Below are 18,411 nucleotides of genomic sequence, written 5' to 3'. Positions count from 1 at the left end.
TTTATTCAGGCTAAGATCTTCAAAATATTAACCAAATCTACTCTATTCAAATTAACATTAGGAATTACTTCTATATGGGAACAATCAGGCCAGTGCTGATGTTCAGGAAAATCCTATGTTCAGACTGTTATTAATTTTGTCAAAATTAAGTACTATTGAACTTTACCGCTAACAAGAAAGAGCTGAAGGGTTTACAAATGATCAACCAACAAGGCATAAACTATTCATCACAAAACTGTACTTCATCCTACAAAGACTGTCTCCTCTACTGCTTATTTTATTTTACAGTTATCTCCAGGTTAAAGTTAGCATCTTGCAAGAAAAACATTTCCTGCAAATCATTTACATTCAGAATTCCTTCATTTCAAAGCAAGTCATGCACAAACTCAGCATGCTATCAACTCCTCAAAAGCCTGTGATATCCACTTGTTATGCCTTGATCGAGTAAGTTGCCGTTCATTAACACATAGATGCATTCCATTTGAAATAATAAAAAGAGGATATGACACCCCTTGTACCTTGAAAGCTGCAAGGAAAATGGGCAAAAAATTAGATTTTATTTTTATGAGTCTTCTAGGTACAGAAGCCAGATTGCAGAAGTTACAGACTAATTACTTTTTTCATGAAGGACTGAAAAAACATGAAGACTCATTATCAAATGTATTTAACTTACGCAACGAGTTTGAGACCATGACACACAAGCAGTTGGATAACGGACTATTAAGCAGCATGTCTGTAGTCCATCAAACGCACAGCGCTAAAACCTCTAGAACTGCATGGAAGAGGCTGCACAGAGTAAGAAATACGCAAATGCAAAATTTAAGACTATTTAGCATAAACTGAACATGTGAATGTACTAATGACTGGAGTCTGAGCTTAGCGGTCTAAATAATTAATCACCTCAAAAGTAGATAATCGATACCTAATGGCAGGTAATAATCAGTAGGTAAATGTATGACTCGAAGTACAAGAAATTGATTAAATGTATATACAAGGAAACTGGTTGGATTCAAGCTCCTGTTCAGGAGTTAGACCCCTGCATACAGGATTTGACTGACAACGCACACCATTAACACTGACCTAATAGACTACCCTGAGAACATAAACTTCTGTGTCCAATGCAACAAGGCTAGTAAAGGCTGAGCGAATCTGATCTCAGAAATACGCAAGAATAAAAGCATTCAGGAAAGGTCCACAGTGACCAGCAGGTGAGCAAGTGGACCTCAGACGCTCATAATGGACCAGGGCCCCGCAAGGGCCCATAGCTGCCACTGAAGCAATGTACCCTGTAAGACAGAATTTGAAAGGGCAGTTTGCACCTAACAGCACAGACAGCCATATGAGCACACTATCTGATCTTTTAATGTGGATTAGACACAAAAACAAAAAAATTAATAAAATATGAGTACATCTAGGTGGGTTCACTGCTTGTCAAGACTGTACAAATATTAATAGGAACAGAGTCTAAGACTGCAACTCCACCAAGCTTTGCCCTTGTAACTGTGAAGCTGGGGAAAAAGTAAGTACAGTTCAAAGTGTTTACAGACATTAACCTAGTCTACTAAGACCACCCAAATGAAAGAAAAAAATAACAGTCCATTTACAGGGGCTTCTCCCCTCTCTCCTCCTAACACTGAGCTTCAATTTTCGCCATGAAAATACAAAAAAAGTCATCATTCAAATGTATCTCATTTGATTATTTAGGTTATTGTTTGGAAAATTTTAATGCAATTTGAAATCCGTAGTCCGCACTAAAAATAATCTATGCATTCTCCATGTCAGGTATATGTGTGCTAGTTTCTTCTTTTCACTATACTTTAATTGTAAAAATCTGTGAAAGTTGGTCTTACACGGTATGACCAAAAGTATAGTCTTTCTTGGTTTTGAAATTTTTATTTCTATCCTTGAGAAAGGTTTTTTGCGTATATTCTTCTAACTTCTTGATTCTTTGCTTATGGCAGAACTTATACTTGGTAATTAAAGCTAAGAAGAATTAAGAGGTGTTTAATATATTTACATGCAAGCTTAAAATGAAACAATAAAGCAGAATGAATGTAAAATAAATACACAAGACCATATAAACTATAAGTGGTAAATTTGGTTAATTTTATAAAGGCCATTTATATAAATACAATAAATATCAGTTGATTTACAATACACCACAACACGATAACCAGCTCTGATAAGTCTTGATCACATTGCTCCCTCTGATGGTAAAACCCACTGAAAGGATAAAAACACTGCAGATTTCACTGCAGAATTACTTTAATTCCATTGTTTTAAAAGTTGACATGCAGTCAAATTTATGTCATAACTGAAATAAGACTAAGAGGAGGAGAGGAAACAAGAGCCCATGCCAGTTAAGAAAACAGCTGAACTGCTGGGAAGGAAACTTCACAATTACCACTTTACATCTAATAAACCTCAGAATGACAACTAAAACTTGAGTAGTCACTTGTAATGAAGAAGGATCTACTCCCATACCCTGTCTATCCACCTCAACCCCCACTTCTCACAGTACAAGCAGCAAACAAACTGCTTTACACGAACAGTTTTATTACTAAAAAAAAAAAAAAGAGTCAACTAAAACATGATGGCGGCGACAAAAAAAAAGAAATGGGAACGGGCAGCAGAGTTCCTGCTTGTGAAGCAGTACCACCCAGAGTGTCTATTCTGAAAGACTGCAAAAAGTATGTAAATACAGTCGCTAAATGTCCCTAGATATTTAGACATATTCTCCAGACACAGGATACGTGACGTACAAAGGTTAGTATGCCTAGTCTGCCAGCTGTGGCACATTCCATTCATCTTCCATTCCTACATGAAAGCCCAGAACATGTGTAGACAGAAGTCACAGAAATTTGCTCATCAACTTTTATTTGAAAATATTATTTTAAAAATATCTCCTTTTTCACACAAGTGCTGCCCCAATTTGGTAAATCAGTAAGGCTTAAGACTCAGGGTAAATCAACACAGTGTTCCCACTAAAGGAGAAAGGCAACTGCAGAGCCTAGGCTGTACAGTTTTGCTAGTCTATAGGCAATCGTTGTCATCAGTTCACTGGGACGTGCTGCACTCAATCCACAGGCACTAAAAGAATTTTAACAGTAGAGTAAGAACCTTCCAACAGACGGAAAAAAGAGTAAGTAGCCAAAGAGATTTTCCTAGCTGCCAGAGAGCCATTATGAGAATCACTGTTTAATGAAAAAAAGTTAATTTTTCCATATAATCCTACCTGGGTCAATAAGTGCAAAAGGCTATTTATGCAGTCAGTAAAAAGAACACTTAAAAATTGTTTAAGCATACATATACTCACTGTTGTTTTCTGCAGTGGAATCACAGATATTTTTAAAGACAAAATTTAGTATTTACACTGCCATGTTCAACAATACAAGGTCCACAAACTGCGTGTTTTCTAAGTAAGCAAAGTCACGGACAATCCTTCAGGGAAGGTGACTGCATGTCAAACCAAAACTTTTAAAATTGTGGTATTAACAGCATTGCTAATTGAAATAAGAAAATCATTCTTTCCAATTCTACAAAAAAATGGCATTTACTTTATCTTCTTACCTTGTATGTTTTGACTGAAGCACGTGGTAAGTCCAACGTAGAGCAAAGAGCATACTGACAACATACATGAGAATACTAAACTACAGAATACCGAGGTTTAGGAAAGAGTACAACCAGGATCAACGAAGGATCCCAATGAGATAAATGCATTTTTTAGTGCTCACTTAAACACCTGTTGCGCAGTAGATTCTCTTCCTTTTGATCTTACCAAATTCTAACTTCTGCAGGTCTTTTCTCAACAAGGAAAAAAAGAAAAAAAAAATCCAACATATTCTCCATTAACATTAAAAAAGGATTTCAGTCTGTGCTGGAAAATAGTATTTTATACAGTCTTTCAGAAATTGGAAGATAAGTCCCAGAGAGTACTGAGCATACTAGAAGTATTACGCTGGTAACGCGTATGTGATATCAAAATATCCTCGGCATTTTAACATTGCGCAGCATCACTATTTACTGTATAGAGCTGGTTTTTTTCCAGTACATAACCAATGACAATTCACATGATAAAGGACATCTAGCACATTATAAAGGACAATTCATATTATAAAGGACAAATTTACATTATAAAGGGCATCCATATATTAGTATATGGCTTTTCTTTCACTGAGACACAGAGAGTATTAAACTTCTCAAATAGGCAAAAACCGTGACTCCATTGAAACACAAAAAATTTTCTAGAGATGTCTAGGACAAATTCCTGGTACAGGTTCTTACATGCTACAGGACTATAAGCTAGAGATGGTTCAGAGTATTTCTCAGCCATATTTTTAGCTGACATATGACATTTTCAGCTCATTAGCAGGGACATTCTGGTCTGGCTTTTCTTCATGTATCCTGAAACCGGTATTAGGATGCAGTTGACATATGTGTGTATATAAGGAGAGAGAGAGTTGATAAACTAGGACTGCTACCACATTTAAGCAAGACTTGTTCAGTCAGCTCTGGTCTCCATTGAAATAAACTAACTTTCTTATCCAGGAGCTGCCATCCTAAGACTCCCAACACAAAACTCTGGGTCTTAAATGCAATTATGAGTTAAAAACAAGGCTTGTTGGACTACAGCTCAAACATTGCTAAACTCAAGCTGCTAACACACCCATTTCTGCAATGCATGCTATGGCTCCAGTGTTCTGATCTGGCATTGGGTGTTGCTTTTAGGAGTGTGGAGCACGAACCACAAACAAACATAACTGATCTTAAGATAAATTATTTTACAAATAAATAAAGTAAGTAATACACAAGTTTTCCATTGCTTCTTCAATGGGATCCTCTGGGACAAATTCTGACTTAAGTTACACTACGGGAAAACTATTTTTACCCACTGTAGCCAGAATACTTCAATGCTTTTAAACTTTTTCACATTTAAGTTGCTAAAGATTTAACCTACCATAAAAGGGGACAACGATGTGACTGTGGTTTAATGGGCCTAGATATGCACAGTATGTTTAAGACACAGTTTATAAAACGTGTCTGTAAAACTACACTCTTCATTTAGTGCCGTTTTATTATTTAAAAAAAAAAAAAACCTTAACATTTCTCCCAATCATTCTTTTCTTTTTTAATAAAAATTGAATTGCAAGTCAGCCACTCAGATACTGAGATGCAGCTCAGAGGAAAGTTACTACAGGAGGGAGAAAGAAACCATGACTGCTATACGATGCTAAACAAATATTATTCATAGCCACAAATCATTCAAAAGCGTTTGCTAATAAAATATTTCTGAAATTACGGCTTTTATTTTGTAATATACTTCCAAGTCTTTTCCAGAAAAGTACTTAAGCACATGCCTAACTTAAAGCACGTGAGAAATCCCATCTGATTTCAATGGGCTTAATCACATCCCTTAAATTCCATGCATTCTTCAGTGCACTGCTATATCAGAGGTTTTTTTACAATAATCAAATGAGAAAAAAATAAATATGTGTTCACTGTAATTCACACTTTTCACATGAAAATGTAGACATAGTCATATAATAGACACGAAAGCACTAGGTTTTTAGCCTTACAAAGTAACAAAATCACACAAAGATGAAAAGGCTAGAGCAGATTGATTCACTGCCATATGGTCACACGTTCTGTATGCATCAGCAGAACTCAGGCCCATTTTTATTTGAGATAGTGTTTCCGGACATGACAACATCACTTGAACACAGTCAAAATCAGAAGTCTAAGCTGCACAACCACTGTCCTAAGGAAATTATAATATTCTTATTTTGCATTCTCATACAGGACTGACATGGATACCCTGTGAAATTTCATGACGAATTCTGAATATAAAATATAATATTAATATCAATTAAAAATATAGCATTTATAAATTTGGCATTTTAAATGCCTCACCAAGTGTGATATCTTACATCCAGAATCCAGCTTCAAAGCCTGAAATGTGTCTGTCAGATATTGAAGATTTAATTTAGAGAAGCACTGTTCTCTAAAGAGAATGGGAGAAACAATACCTTTTATTACACTAGCTGATGTTTCAAAACATATACATACACATTTCTTTTTAGATAAATGAGCCCTTCTTGAAGTCGCAAAGAAGGTCTCACATATCCAAAAGTTTGCTCAGTTTTCACACTCTGAAAAGAAGTTTTTGTACCTGCAAGTGTTTTCCATTTTTTCCAGTGGTATCACTTGATAAAATATAGATACTATCTCTTCTATAAAGGTTGCCTCTCATTTCCTTAGATCGTCAGAGCTACAACATCACTATTAACATAAAACTCAATTTATCTAGAAACCCTAGAGCCCCATGTGCAGAAGATAGTATCTACTCTGAGGGAAGCTCATGCAGCTGGTAGAAGTAGAAATTTTCCCAACTAGTTTTATCCCTAAAATTCCAGTCTAGGGCCTCTCTGGAGCCATGAATACCAGTCATAACAAACTGTATAGTAGCTATGCATCAGTCTTTGTCAGCACTCCAAGGATAGCATGTGGCAACAAAACATGTTTCTTCTGTGTGTTTCCCTTGTTATTAAAAACATCCCATTTAATGCCTTTCCACTTAAACCTCTGATAATGACTGAGTAACATCTTCCAGAAAACAGGTGGAGAGCTGAACCAGAGAAATACGACAGTACTAAAAAACATGAATGTTTCTGTTTGTTTGTCAACCCCCTTTCCCACCCCATCTTGCAAAGCTACAACTATGAATATTATTCTATTATATTCTCTTGGACATTTTTTGAAGATAGTGACTGTTTAGCTTTTGAAGAAAACGGCTTTTAAATCATTTTATCTTTTATTTAACGCAGAAGATATGCACATCTCTTTCTATTAAGTGTGTGTCAACAGTGAATGCTTTATCAATGCTTATCACCGTCAAACTGTTTCTTCAATTACATGCGACTCTCATGAAACATGAACGATCTCAGTTTGTTTTAAATGTCAAAATGCATCATCTGCTTCTGAGCTTCGTCTGATATGGTCTGCAAACAGTAAATGGGAAAAATATAATACATAAACAACCTCTAATGTAGTTTGGGAAAAGTACCTCCAAATTTGTCACTGGTGGATTATGGTATGTCAATCACAGAACGCTGAAACAGCAGAGGGCAAAGTAAGCAGCAAAACACATACTTCTATGTCACAGCGATTGTTGTGCCGTACGTAAAGGTATTACAGGGGTATTACAATACTGATGCTTTTCCTTCAACTTTGTTGCAATGTGTAAGATTCAGTACCCTCAATTTCCTGTACTTTCCTATTAGAGTTGAGATCGGGAGCCTTGGGGTAGCACTGTGCTCCTGATCCACTGTACTTCAGAGTGGGTGATAATCTGGGGTCTTCTATGACAAGCTATGTCACTGTGCTAATTTCTGTGTCTACAAAAGGGTTTAAGAAAATAGCTAAGACGCTCTCCCTTTAAAAGACACGTTGATTTTTACTTTGACTTCAAGTTATGACATTTGTCTTCAAGGACTGTTTTTAGTTGAAAGTAAATAATGACTCATCAAGGCAATCATTTTTGCTTGCTAAACCCATAATTCCTTCAGAAGACACTCACTGATATTTAATAAACCCCATTGCTTTCATAACAATGAAATATTTCAGCATAATGCCAGTAATGCATTACTGGAAGTTAGACTAGATAACTTCCACGGGTACTTTTCAACTAACAATTCTATGATTCTGCAATTTGACTACAAGATGAATTGCCTGTAATACAGCAAGTCCTATAAATAATGATATCATGAGGATACAAACTACAATATGCTATGATGCAATACAGAAGTAGAATGACAGATATTTAAACAAGGTAACAAAGATTTTAAAATAATTTTCACTTCACTGAAATTAAATTCAGCCAAAGCACAACACTTCAACTTCCACAGCGCGAGAAGACTGCCCATTGCAGAGCGCTGGAACACCACACAGCTATGCTAAAAACTGCAGGTGTGGGGACTAAGTGACAATAAACTAACTACAACCGAAAACTGATCTGCAAGGGGATCACATCTGACACTTTCACATGTTAAAAAAAAACAACAACATGGAAACGACACTGGCCAAAAAGGTTGCTAGGGATTGTCCAGGTACAAGTAGAGGCATAAATGCAAAAGGAGATATGATAGTCTATATAATCTGATGAAAAATGAGTAACTTACCTAGTGCACAATGTTAATGACTGTCCAGGTTCCACAAAAGTGAAAAATAGATTCATTTAGTTTAAGTCTCACACATCGGCTAGTGTTCTGTCCTACAGTACTGCAATCTATTGTTTAATTCTAGGTTAAAACGAAGTAATCTAAATATGCACTCTGTTATATAAAAGGGCTAGAGGATGAAATTACATCAGTTTCTAATAAGGCGCTTTGAAACCCTAAACTAACAAGGTAGCAGCCAAATTATTTTTTGCCCACTAATACAGATTGAGCAGCAAACAAGAAGGAGGTGAAAATAAAATAAAAAGCCTAAAACTTCTGTAGTTCTCCAAAGCCTACAGTTGTTTGCTATAGCAGGACACAACAGAACGCTAAACGTTTTATCATGTTATTAAAAATCTCCAAAAGCAGTCTTACGAGACCTTCTTCAATGTAAGGTTCTTCCAATGCAAGATCTGTAAAGTTTCCTTCTCTCTCATTGCAAAATCAAATAAAAGAAATTTTAACATGCATCTTTTGGAAGAGTATTTTTAGTTAATATGTAGCAAAAATCAGAGTATTTATTTTGAAGACAGGCAATAATAAAGTAAAATCTGATGTGCTTCATTTTATCTCCTACTTTTGTTTATATGTTGCATATAAAAGCTATGGCATCTGCAATTATTAATACCACATTTTTCTGTCTGTGTAAAACCAACTTAGGTGGTTTTAATTATACTTTTACTTTACAAATAGCAGCCTGTACATGGTGACATGGTCACACCAGAATATAAAAAAGGACCATTTGTTTATTTTCCTCTGTGAAATACATGTCTTACTATTCTCCTTCTTTTCTTCCAGGATATTCTTAAACTGAACTTATTATCAATGAACAGCAAACTTCTCTCCTGTACACGAACGTACAAGCGTATTCTGGACTGGGAAAGACAATGAGAGTCCTGAACTCTTTAGGAATCATCCCAGAGGTTAGGTGCCAGAGGTAAAGCACTACCTACACACCCCAGCCCAGCCTACTCCACATTGCCTGCCAGAACCCAGCTAGAACTGAAGTGCAACTGCAGTGCATCTGATGGGTTCCAGTTTTTCTCTGTGTGAGGTAGCAACTTCCATCATTCTCCTGCTGATGCTCAAACTACAGCTATTTATTTACAAAGATGTGTGTAAAGACAGGAAACCTGAAGTATGGTAAACCCTACTTTGATTCAGATTCTGTTTTGATCACTGTATAATCTTAAGACTAGATTCCCCCACCTCTGCTGCATGGAACTGGGGGTGAGAAGGCAAAGGAAAGCAAGCAGGACAGATTTGTCAGAATGGTGGCTCTACACAGTATGAAGAGAAGACTGCAAGTAAGGAGTTCATATAACCTTCTGGTCACTCATTGCATAAGGATTTGAAATGTAGCAGGGGCCACAAATTTACAACAAATAAAAATAGGAAAAATAAATAAATTAGTGACATAATACAATAAACAGTGTATGTATTACAGCTAATCAAACAGGCATCTCAGAAAACACAGCAGCTGCTCATTTCAGTCAAACGCAATTCCTCCAGAGGCCCAGAGAACAGGGGTGCACTTACATTTCCGAAGCAGCACGTGGCCATGCAGTCACTACCCTGGGACTAAGATGGAAGAATTTATTTTTCAAACAATAGCAGGGATGGTGTGAAATTGCTCATATTTACGATCATATGAGTTTCACCTGACTGCGAAATAGTTTAGGGATGGGAATCATAGAAACAATCACTTAGTAGTTTATTTTAAAAGAAGACAGAATAAACAGCAAAATTTGAGTTAGAACAGTATTAGTGATCTCAAAATTATGGAAAAGGCTGTCAGAATAAAAGCTACACTGTAGTCCACTATCCTTCAGGAGGACTACCTGCTTGCAGAAATGAGCATTATTTATTTTCTTAAATACAGAACTCAAAAATTATCCCTGTTATTTAACTAACCCAAATAGCTGCGCCTGGCCTCTCTTCCCGAGGATGAAAGGTTCTCATTGACTGTTCAGGAAAATGAATTCAAAAAAGGAATCTCTCTATTCAGAAAACCCAACTGTCCATCAAACACATAATCCAACAGCAAGCACTTTCTAAACTATCTCAGCTGCAGAGACAGCCAATCTTTCAAATAACCAAGGACTAGAATATTCAGGGCAAGATGACAGCACCAGTTTAACACAGGTCTTGCATTCAAACTTACTCACACAATCTAATATGTTTTCAGTAAAGGCCAGATTATTAGGCTCCTAGAATTTCTATCACGTAAATCTTATGCACCTAGCTCACAGAGTGAAATCCTGAAGCTGAAGTTAAATACTTATACCCCCTGAAACCTGTGAAGAACCAGAAGTCCTGCATGATGAGCAGGACTGCCTAGAGCAGTACAGAACACCAGTATAGCACAAGCAGAAGAGGCAGAGGATATACATCTGATACTTTCCTGCAGCTTGAACCACCAAAGCCTGTGATAGAGAACACCTCTTTCTACCTGCGGTCTCTAGCCCAGAATCCTGCCTTGTGGCTTCTAAAGAACCAAGCTAGAATCACTATTTTCTTTTTTAAAACTTGTCTCGGAGTAGAGTTTAACCATGATAAAACACTGAAGAGGCTCTTGAAGCAGGTTCAGTATCTGCTCTAGGTTCAAACCACAGATCTATTTCCCAGGATAGCGTCTAGTATTTCTATGCTAGATCTGAGTCTGGGTGCATACTTAGGACAGAAGGAGTGATGAAACGGGACTCTTCCCATCCATTACACTTAGGCTCTGCCACTGTTCACCAAAAAGGTAGAAGAATAAACTCTTGCCTTGAATCACTGTCACCCTGTGACACTAATAGTAGCGTAAGGGCAAAAAATTCTTTCTCCGCACACAAGTATCACAGTGTAACAACTTTCACCTCAGTTTGTAATCTGCAAGAACACTTTCACATATTAGCACAAAGGCATGGAATAACTATGAAAAATACTACAGAAATTAGGTAATAAAACGGCTATTGAAGTATGCATTTGTCAGGCCTCCAATGCTGCAAAAACATCTCAACTACTATGCAAAACGTATTTTTGCACTAAGCTAAACTGGCTCATCTACTTCCTATTAATAACCGTACTATGTATACTGCACAAAATAATTCTTTCACATGCTAAGAGACAAGAACTTCTGCTTAATCTTTTATGACCTTTATAAAACTTTATTGAATTATGAAGCCATGTAGCTCTTACATGCTCTAAAGTTTTGGTTGGGAACAGTTTAAATGCATAAATAAACGCAGCTGTCCCAAGTAGTGTCACCATGATGACTTAAGATGCTGTTATGAGCTTCCAGTTCCATTCCACGCTAAATCAGCAGTAAAACTGTACTGCAAGATAAAGTCTCAGATATGAGATACCCATTCAGGAGCAAAGCAATCCTTATTTTTAAAAAAATAAAAAAAAAAAATAGACATTTTAAAATGTCTCTTTCCAGAAATTTCTCTCTCATTTTTAAAATACCTTTCTCAGTTCCTTGCACTTGTGTTACCTACAAAAGTCTCTGCTGTAAAAATATATGACAATTAATTTATTATATGGAGAATCTCTTTCAATATATCAGAAATATAAATATGAAATCCCTTTATTGATCTTTAATACACTGATCCCAAGCTGAGACTCATGGGCAACACGCTGCTTACAAAACCCTCCAATACTGTGACCACAAGAAATTAAAAGTGTTAAAAATGAAACCAATACTTTGGATGGCAGGCCCCCAGTCAATTTTAAGTTTGACCAGAACACGTTACTTCCTCAGAACTGAAGTTCCTCAGAAGTTTTGCCTGAAGGCTAAAGAAGCTTGGAGACTGCATCCTTAAAGGAAATGAAAAATCAGAAAGGAAAAGGAGAAGAAACGTCTGCCCTATTTTCCCCTGCTATTCCACCAATGACAAGGGGAATCTCCATCAGATACAGGAGAGGGGGATATACTCCCAATTCTCATAAATCTCTTGAAATCTAAGAAAGTCCTAAAAGAATTAATTTAAGTCATCTGCAACAGTCTAATCATCTGAAAGTTCTTGTTCATGTTTTCAGTAACACTTGCTTTGGCAAAACTGCCTGGCCACGATGGATACGTATTTTGATAAAACTACTTGAACAAGACATATCACTGCACACTGTTTTAACATTTTATTCTTCCAGTGTACCTCAATTATATCCATCAGCACTCCTACAATTTAAGTTCTGCCAAATCCTATGTAACTATGATCTTTAATATTCAGTAGGTAAAAGTTAAGTTTAAAAACCACGCGTGAACTAAGATTTGAATCGAGAAGTTCAGAAGCTCTCCCAATATCTAAGTCTCAAATCTAAAGTAAAATCTCTTCAAACACAATTTGAACATAATTCAATTTACTTCATAAAGTTTAGCAACACTGGTACTTACTGACTGTTCACTTAGATCCTGAGAGTCTTCCATGGAGGTTACTCACTCTTCCTTTCCCCCACAAACAGAAATTATCTTATCTTCAAAATATATAGCTCAGTGGTCTAAATTAAGAAGGAGAAAAAAATTAAAATGTGTTAGTCTGTGGTCCTGACTTCTAAGGCAAATCCACGATAAACAAACACCTTAATTGAGGGTCTGCTTCCACTGAAATCAGCAGCAAAGTTCCCATTGACTTCTGTGAAGCCTAACACATAAAGCGTTTCAACATAATCACTACTATTTTGGGAAGCTATCTAAAACATAGAAACAGAAACACATTTAGATAATAATTCTTCAACTTCTACAAGAAAAAAAAAATTAAGAAAACAAAGAAATAGGAAAGTGAAAACGTTTAACACGGGCAGCTATTTAGGCAGATAGCAAAAGATAACTCTTGGAAGAACATGTTAGAAAGATGATTGCGGAATACAGAACAAAGATGCTTAATATGCATTTAATGATAACCTCTTTAGTCATTAAGTGTCTGGCAGAAAAAGGTTATTATGCAATTATCAGCATGAAGTCCCCTCTCTAAAGTCCATTAAATAAAATACACAAAGTGGTTTAAAACAAGCAACTCCCTGCTAAATGACAGACATTATCCTAATCATCTACGATGCATATGCCTTCTCCCATAGAGTGAACCACTCTCATCAAATACTTGAGATCTTAAATATGAAAATTTTATCTTCTAAAAGATCTGCCTAGTAATGATTATGGTAATCTTGGCTATAAGACCACAGCTATACCACAGTCTGTGCTCCTAGGAAAGATCTGCTTGAGAGTTGTGAGCAAATCTGAGTAATTTAAAATACAACAAGTGCCAGGGATATTTCATATAGCAATAATCATAACATGATAAATCAAAACTAGTGTTACATTTAAAAGAAACTGAAATATATAACAGTACGCAAACGCGTAAGTTAAGGCACTCAGACAACCTAAATTTACCTGGATTTGTTTATCAGCAAGGTACCTGAAGAAAATATTGCCTAGGAATACTCCCACTAACAACAAACATATTATGTATCTATCTTTAACTTTTATTTTAAATGTTAATTAGTAACCTCTTATATGTTACACTATCTTAAACCTCCATAAAAGTAACAATTACTTATCTGAGGTTAAACAATTTATTAACAACGAATTATTACAATTAACAATTTATTTAAACAATTGTTTGCATTCACCAAAGCACGTAAAAAAAGGAACTGGAGCTATGAACCATTCCACCCCTATATCCCCATGCACCACCCTACTTTTTCCTGTGAATACCTCCTCTGTTACCACAAAGAGCCACCTACCTGCCATACCTCCACTTACTGCCCAATTCGAAAATCCCAAAATTGCCTTGCATTTTGCATTAGGCATTTCCCAGAACATACACACATAAAAACTTACAGCCCCAATCTACTTTCTTTCTTGTTTCTATTTCCTCTCTTTCATGCCCCTAAGATTATCCCTTCCTGTTTTCCTCCCCTCTTCTCTAAGTTTCAAAAAGATATTTATTAGCATTTCATTAATGTTGCCATCATTTTACATTAGGAAAAGACCAACTGCAAGCAGCTCCTATTGCATGTATTTCACCTTAACAGAAAACCATACAAAACTCCTGTCTTTCAAAATGCCTTCAGATTCCTCTTGATTTTAAAAAGTTTCAAGCCACTGATGTCTTCACCCAGGATGGCTTCACCAAAATAGTTACCATCTCCCGAAGTGTGGGGTCAGTGCGGAGCCAGCACCCTTATATTTTTAAAAATTGTCTGCAATCTTTTGTCCAACTGAGACAAAAGGGGAATTGAAAGCCTTCTTTAAAAGTCAACTTAATATAGGTAAATTTAAGACAGGAGACTACTGAGAACAATGGATATTTTGAAAGAAAGCAGCTCTACACGGAATTTCCTGTAGCAGGTCATTATTCATCAGCCCCTGCCAAAGAAGGTAATTCCAAACATAAAGGTGAATTTTCACAAAAGGAGAACTGATCTTACAATATTCCATAAATAATATAAATACAAAATTTGTTTTAATTTAATTAAGAGTCTGAAATGTGTGCATGCTATATTGCATTAGTAAGACTACCTTTGGAAAAAAATGGCCAAGCACACAACAATAAAATACAAGATTCAGCATAAATTGTTTGACTAGTTTCTAAGTTTACTGAGTGAAAGTCAATACCTGCTTTGCATTCAAACAGTAAATGCTCTAATTCTGAATGCCGATAACGGAAAGCGGCCGAACCCTCACTTTCTGTTTGAAGCTCTACCATTACTTAATTATGGAACCATATCACAACAGATAGGCCCATATTCATGTTTCTTTCCTTATTAATCATGGACTTAATCAAAGCCCACTGTAATCAACGGATAGATGTGACATTTTTTCTTTAAAAAAATGAATTTCTCAGTATTTTAAGTAAGTCTAACAGGAGTTTTACTGTTGAGAATAGCCTGTTTTTCACCCACAGTGTGTGTGTGGTTGTACATCCTAAAACTTCAGATGCAAATGGCGTATTTTCACGCTGTCACCATTAACAAACAAACAAATGCCAGACAACTCCATGTATCAAGAAAAGATCCTGGTTGATTCAGTCCCTGAGGATGACTCAAGTAAAACACATACACTGGAATGTACTGTTAAATACGCCACTTGTATTAGTCATCTTTAAATATGACTGAGCTTCCATAGCTTTTAAATTTACTTTACTGAATTGCAAGACAAGCCTGTTTTAATCTTTGCACAAATGTACAATCTGTTAAATGTAGCTTTTGCACAAATACGCTATATTATAATAGTTTCAGTAGGGCTCTCTTGTTCATCCTTATGTTGTCTCAAAATTCAAATAGTCTATTACTGAAAGTGAAGCTTTTTAAAAATAAAATTGTGAATTAATGTCCTTTCAATATTCTATCTATCTAATGCTTTAAGAGATCATCGGCTAAATCCTGCTGCATTTTGAGCCTAGTTAAAGCTGCTGATTATAACCAATCGCTAACACAATGATTTTTATAATGGCAGTTATGCCAATTGCACTTAGACCAAATCCTTTAGGGTTTAGTTTTATAAATTTGTAAAAGAGGAGAAAAACCATTAGAGAAGTCAGTGATTTAAATAAGACCAACATTACTCCCTAATAAAGATATAAAATTAAAGGATAATAGTAACCTCGTGCTGTTTTATGAGGCAATAATCCAGTTGCCAATTCAACCTTGTAGTTTATCCCATCTAGAGAACTAGATTAAAAACAGAGGGAGGGAGGGCACTTTTATCCCTATTATATTGGAAGTGTTTCTAACTGCTTCTAACTATTTTTAAAACTGTTGTTAAAAGCCTTACCTCACAGACAAGTCAGAATGAAGAAAAAAGTCTGTTTCTGCTCTTGATCCAGTCCTTGCAGATGTGGCTTTAAAACTGATGAAGTGTTTTATGCTCTAAGATAAAAATTTTACCTTTCTAAGAAATGTCTTAATTAGGAGGAATCCTGACGTTCCTCATCAGCAAACACACTTAAATATAATTATTTATTTATTTATTTTTATCTGAGAGAATAAAACACTTCATCAAGTTTAAACTGCAACTTCCAGGACTTGACCATGAGGAGAAACATGTGGGGTTTTTTCCCAGAGATACACCCATAAGTTAAAAAACTAAAAAACCCACCTTCTTCTGCTCACTGATTTGGAAATACACATTTGAATGAAAATGTAAGACAGCAAGGATATGATCTCTCCCATAACAATGATTCCTCCAGTCTTTTATTCAGCAGAAAGTTAGCATTGCAAAAAATGAAAAATTGACCAAGGTATTTTCATTTCATATGAAATGTTTCGAAAGAATTTGTGTTGCAGCTCTCACAAGCTCAGAACAGAATGTGAAGCTTGAGAATTCACAGGTTAAAAAAAAAAAAAATCTTAAAACACTTGAAGTTTCCCAAGAGTATTTCAAAGTCTGCTTCAGGCCCTGAAGTCAGCCAGATGGAGATCCAAAAAGAATCTGTCATCTGGAAGAGCAGTCTGGCCATCAGACAAAAATTTTCCTCCTTTTCACTTCAATCCAGAAATTTAGGAAGAGAGTCTTCTCCTAGGCCACTCTTGTTAAATTAAATTATTGGGGGGGGAGGGGGGCAGGTCTCTTCACTTTCTACAATAACAATTCTTTTCAATTATAGTCTCCTTAGGGATATAGTCAGGTTCTTTTTATTATTTTTAAACTGCAGAACACCTACTGAGGTTACCTTCAGTGATACTCCGGAAATAAGTCTTGGTTGTAGACCAAAGGAGCTACAGAATCCCAGTCAAGTTTACTGCAATGTTGTTACATTATAATATATGCCTATAGTAAGACTAGAGAATAGAGAGAATGGTGCTGTGGTTAACACAATTAATTCAAAGCTACAAAGAAAAATTCATTTCTGTCATGGCCACAGACTGATAGAGAGTCAAAATTTTGATTTAAGTGACAAGTGGTCACAAATAGAGCAGTATCTAATTTTCTAGTGCTCTACTTCAGAAACCTGTGATAGTAGAAGTACTTAGTGCTTAGAACTGCAGCTAAAGACATGCAGCATGTCCCACAGTAAGGTGCCATTATGTGAACAAATAAGCACAGCCTCAAGGGTCTGAATTCTCAGTCTTAGGAAAGCCTCTGTCTGCCTTTTGCACCTTTCCTACAGAACATTTGCGTTAAATACATGGCACTACGAAAGGCTATGCAAGGAAGGTAATGAGAAAATGAGCTGTTCTACAATCAGTGCAGGCAACTGTGGCGCATATACATTGCAATCTCACTAAATTAGAGGATTTTGTGCTAGTTTTTTCCCCATGAAACTCATTTCTTTGAAGGAACAGGAGAGAAGGTGCAGGCAATAATAGGCATTGCCTGACTTTCAAGCATTTGCTTTGCTACTTAGGAAAACATTCTTTCACTCAGTTCTCTGCATGTAAATCACCTATAATCTGATATGAAAAAAGCTAAAAGGAAAACAAATCCTGATTTACTAGAATTTTAATTTACTTTATAAGTATAGCTGAAACACATATTTGTGACAGTAAAAATCACGGCTCTTTCTCAGTCTCCACTAGTATCACATTTGGAAAGGAAGTAGGATCCATACTCCATATGAAGAATAACAGTGATGTGTTTTTACAATAACCTAGCTTTCTTCAAAATTCAAGCAGACAAGCCAACAAGGAAAAATATATTATTTTAACACATTTAGAATAAACAGATTAAGGCCTTCTAGAAACTGAAGATCATTCTCTGTCCTTATTTTGGTAGGAAAATGAGACTATGTCAGCTTTTCTATCTTATGTCGTAAGGCAGAAGAAAAACTAAAGTCCTTAATATGATCTTGGAAAGGCTATGGCTTGATGTATTTTCTACGGTTAATTAATTTTTACTTTTGTAGGCTTTTGTATTTTCCCCTATTCAAATGCTGTATTTTCTTGAGAGAAATGTCAACCTTAATAAAAACATTTCTCATTTAATGGAAAGAACAGAAAGAAGAAATATCATCATCTATATAACTGCAAGGGAAGGTAAATCACTAACAAACTTTAAATCTCATAAATATAATAAATGGTTGACAAGGCACACAAAGCCATCTTGACAGCATGATCTAGTCAGAGGCATATGTTGCTTCCTGAGAAAAAATGGCAGATGAAGAGAAAGTATACAGAACATTTGGAGTTTTAGCTCTCACATTTTTCATTCTATGTTCCTTTGAATCAGAAGGATTCTTGCAGGAAGCCAAAGTGGCTTGGAAATCTTGCAAGC

At 35.9% G+C, this 18,411-nt stretch overlaps 1 protein-coding gene across 13 annotated transcripts in view; it reads right to left on the bottom strand.

Moving 5' to 3' along the window:
- The window catches only part of EYA4 (EYA transcriptional coactivator and phosphatase 4), a 161,105-nt gene that overhangs the window by 128,902 nt on the left and 13,792 nt on the right, over positions 1 to 18,411 (bottom strand). For all 13 annotated transcript variants that reach the window (XM_068938365.1, XM_068938360.1, XM_009688851.2 and 10 more), the window contains one exon: positions 12,595 to 12,698. In XM_068938365.1, the coding sequence (XP_068794466.1) occupies positions 12,595 to 12,627 (33 nt within the window). In that variant the 5' untranslated portion in view covers positions 12,628 to 12,698. The remainder of the gene's footprint in view (positions 1 to 12,594; positions 12,699 to 18,411) is intronic.

This window comes from Struthio camelus, chromosome 3 (assembly GCF_040807025.1).
Source record: "Struthio camelus isolate bStrCam1 chromosome 3, bStrCam1.hap1, whole genome shotgun sequence".
NCBI lineage: Eukaryota > Metazoa > Chordata > Aves > Struthioniformes > Struthionidae > Struthio > Struthio camelus.
This window is presented reverse-complemented; position numbering and strand designations above follow the sequence as displayed.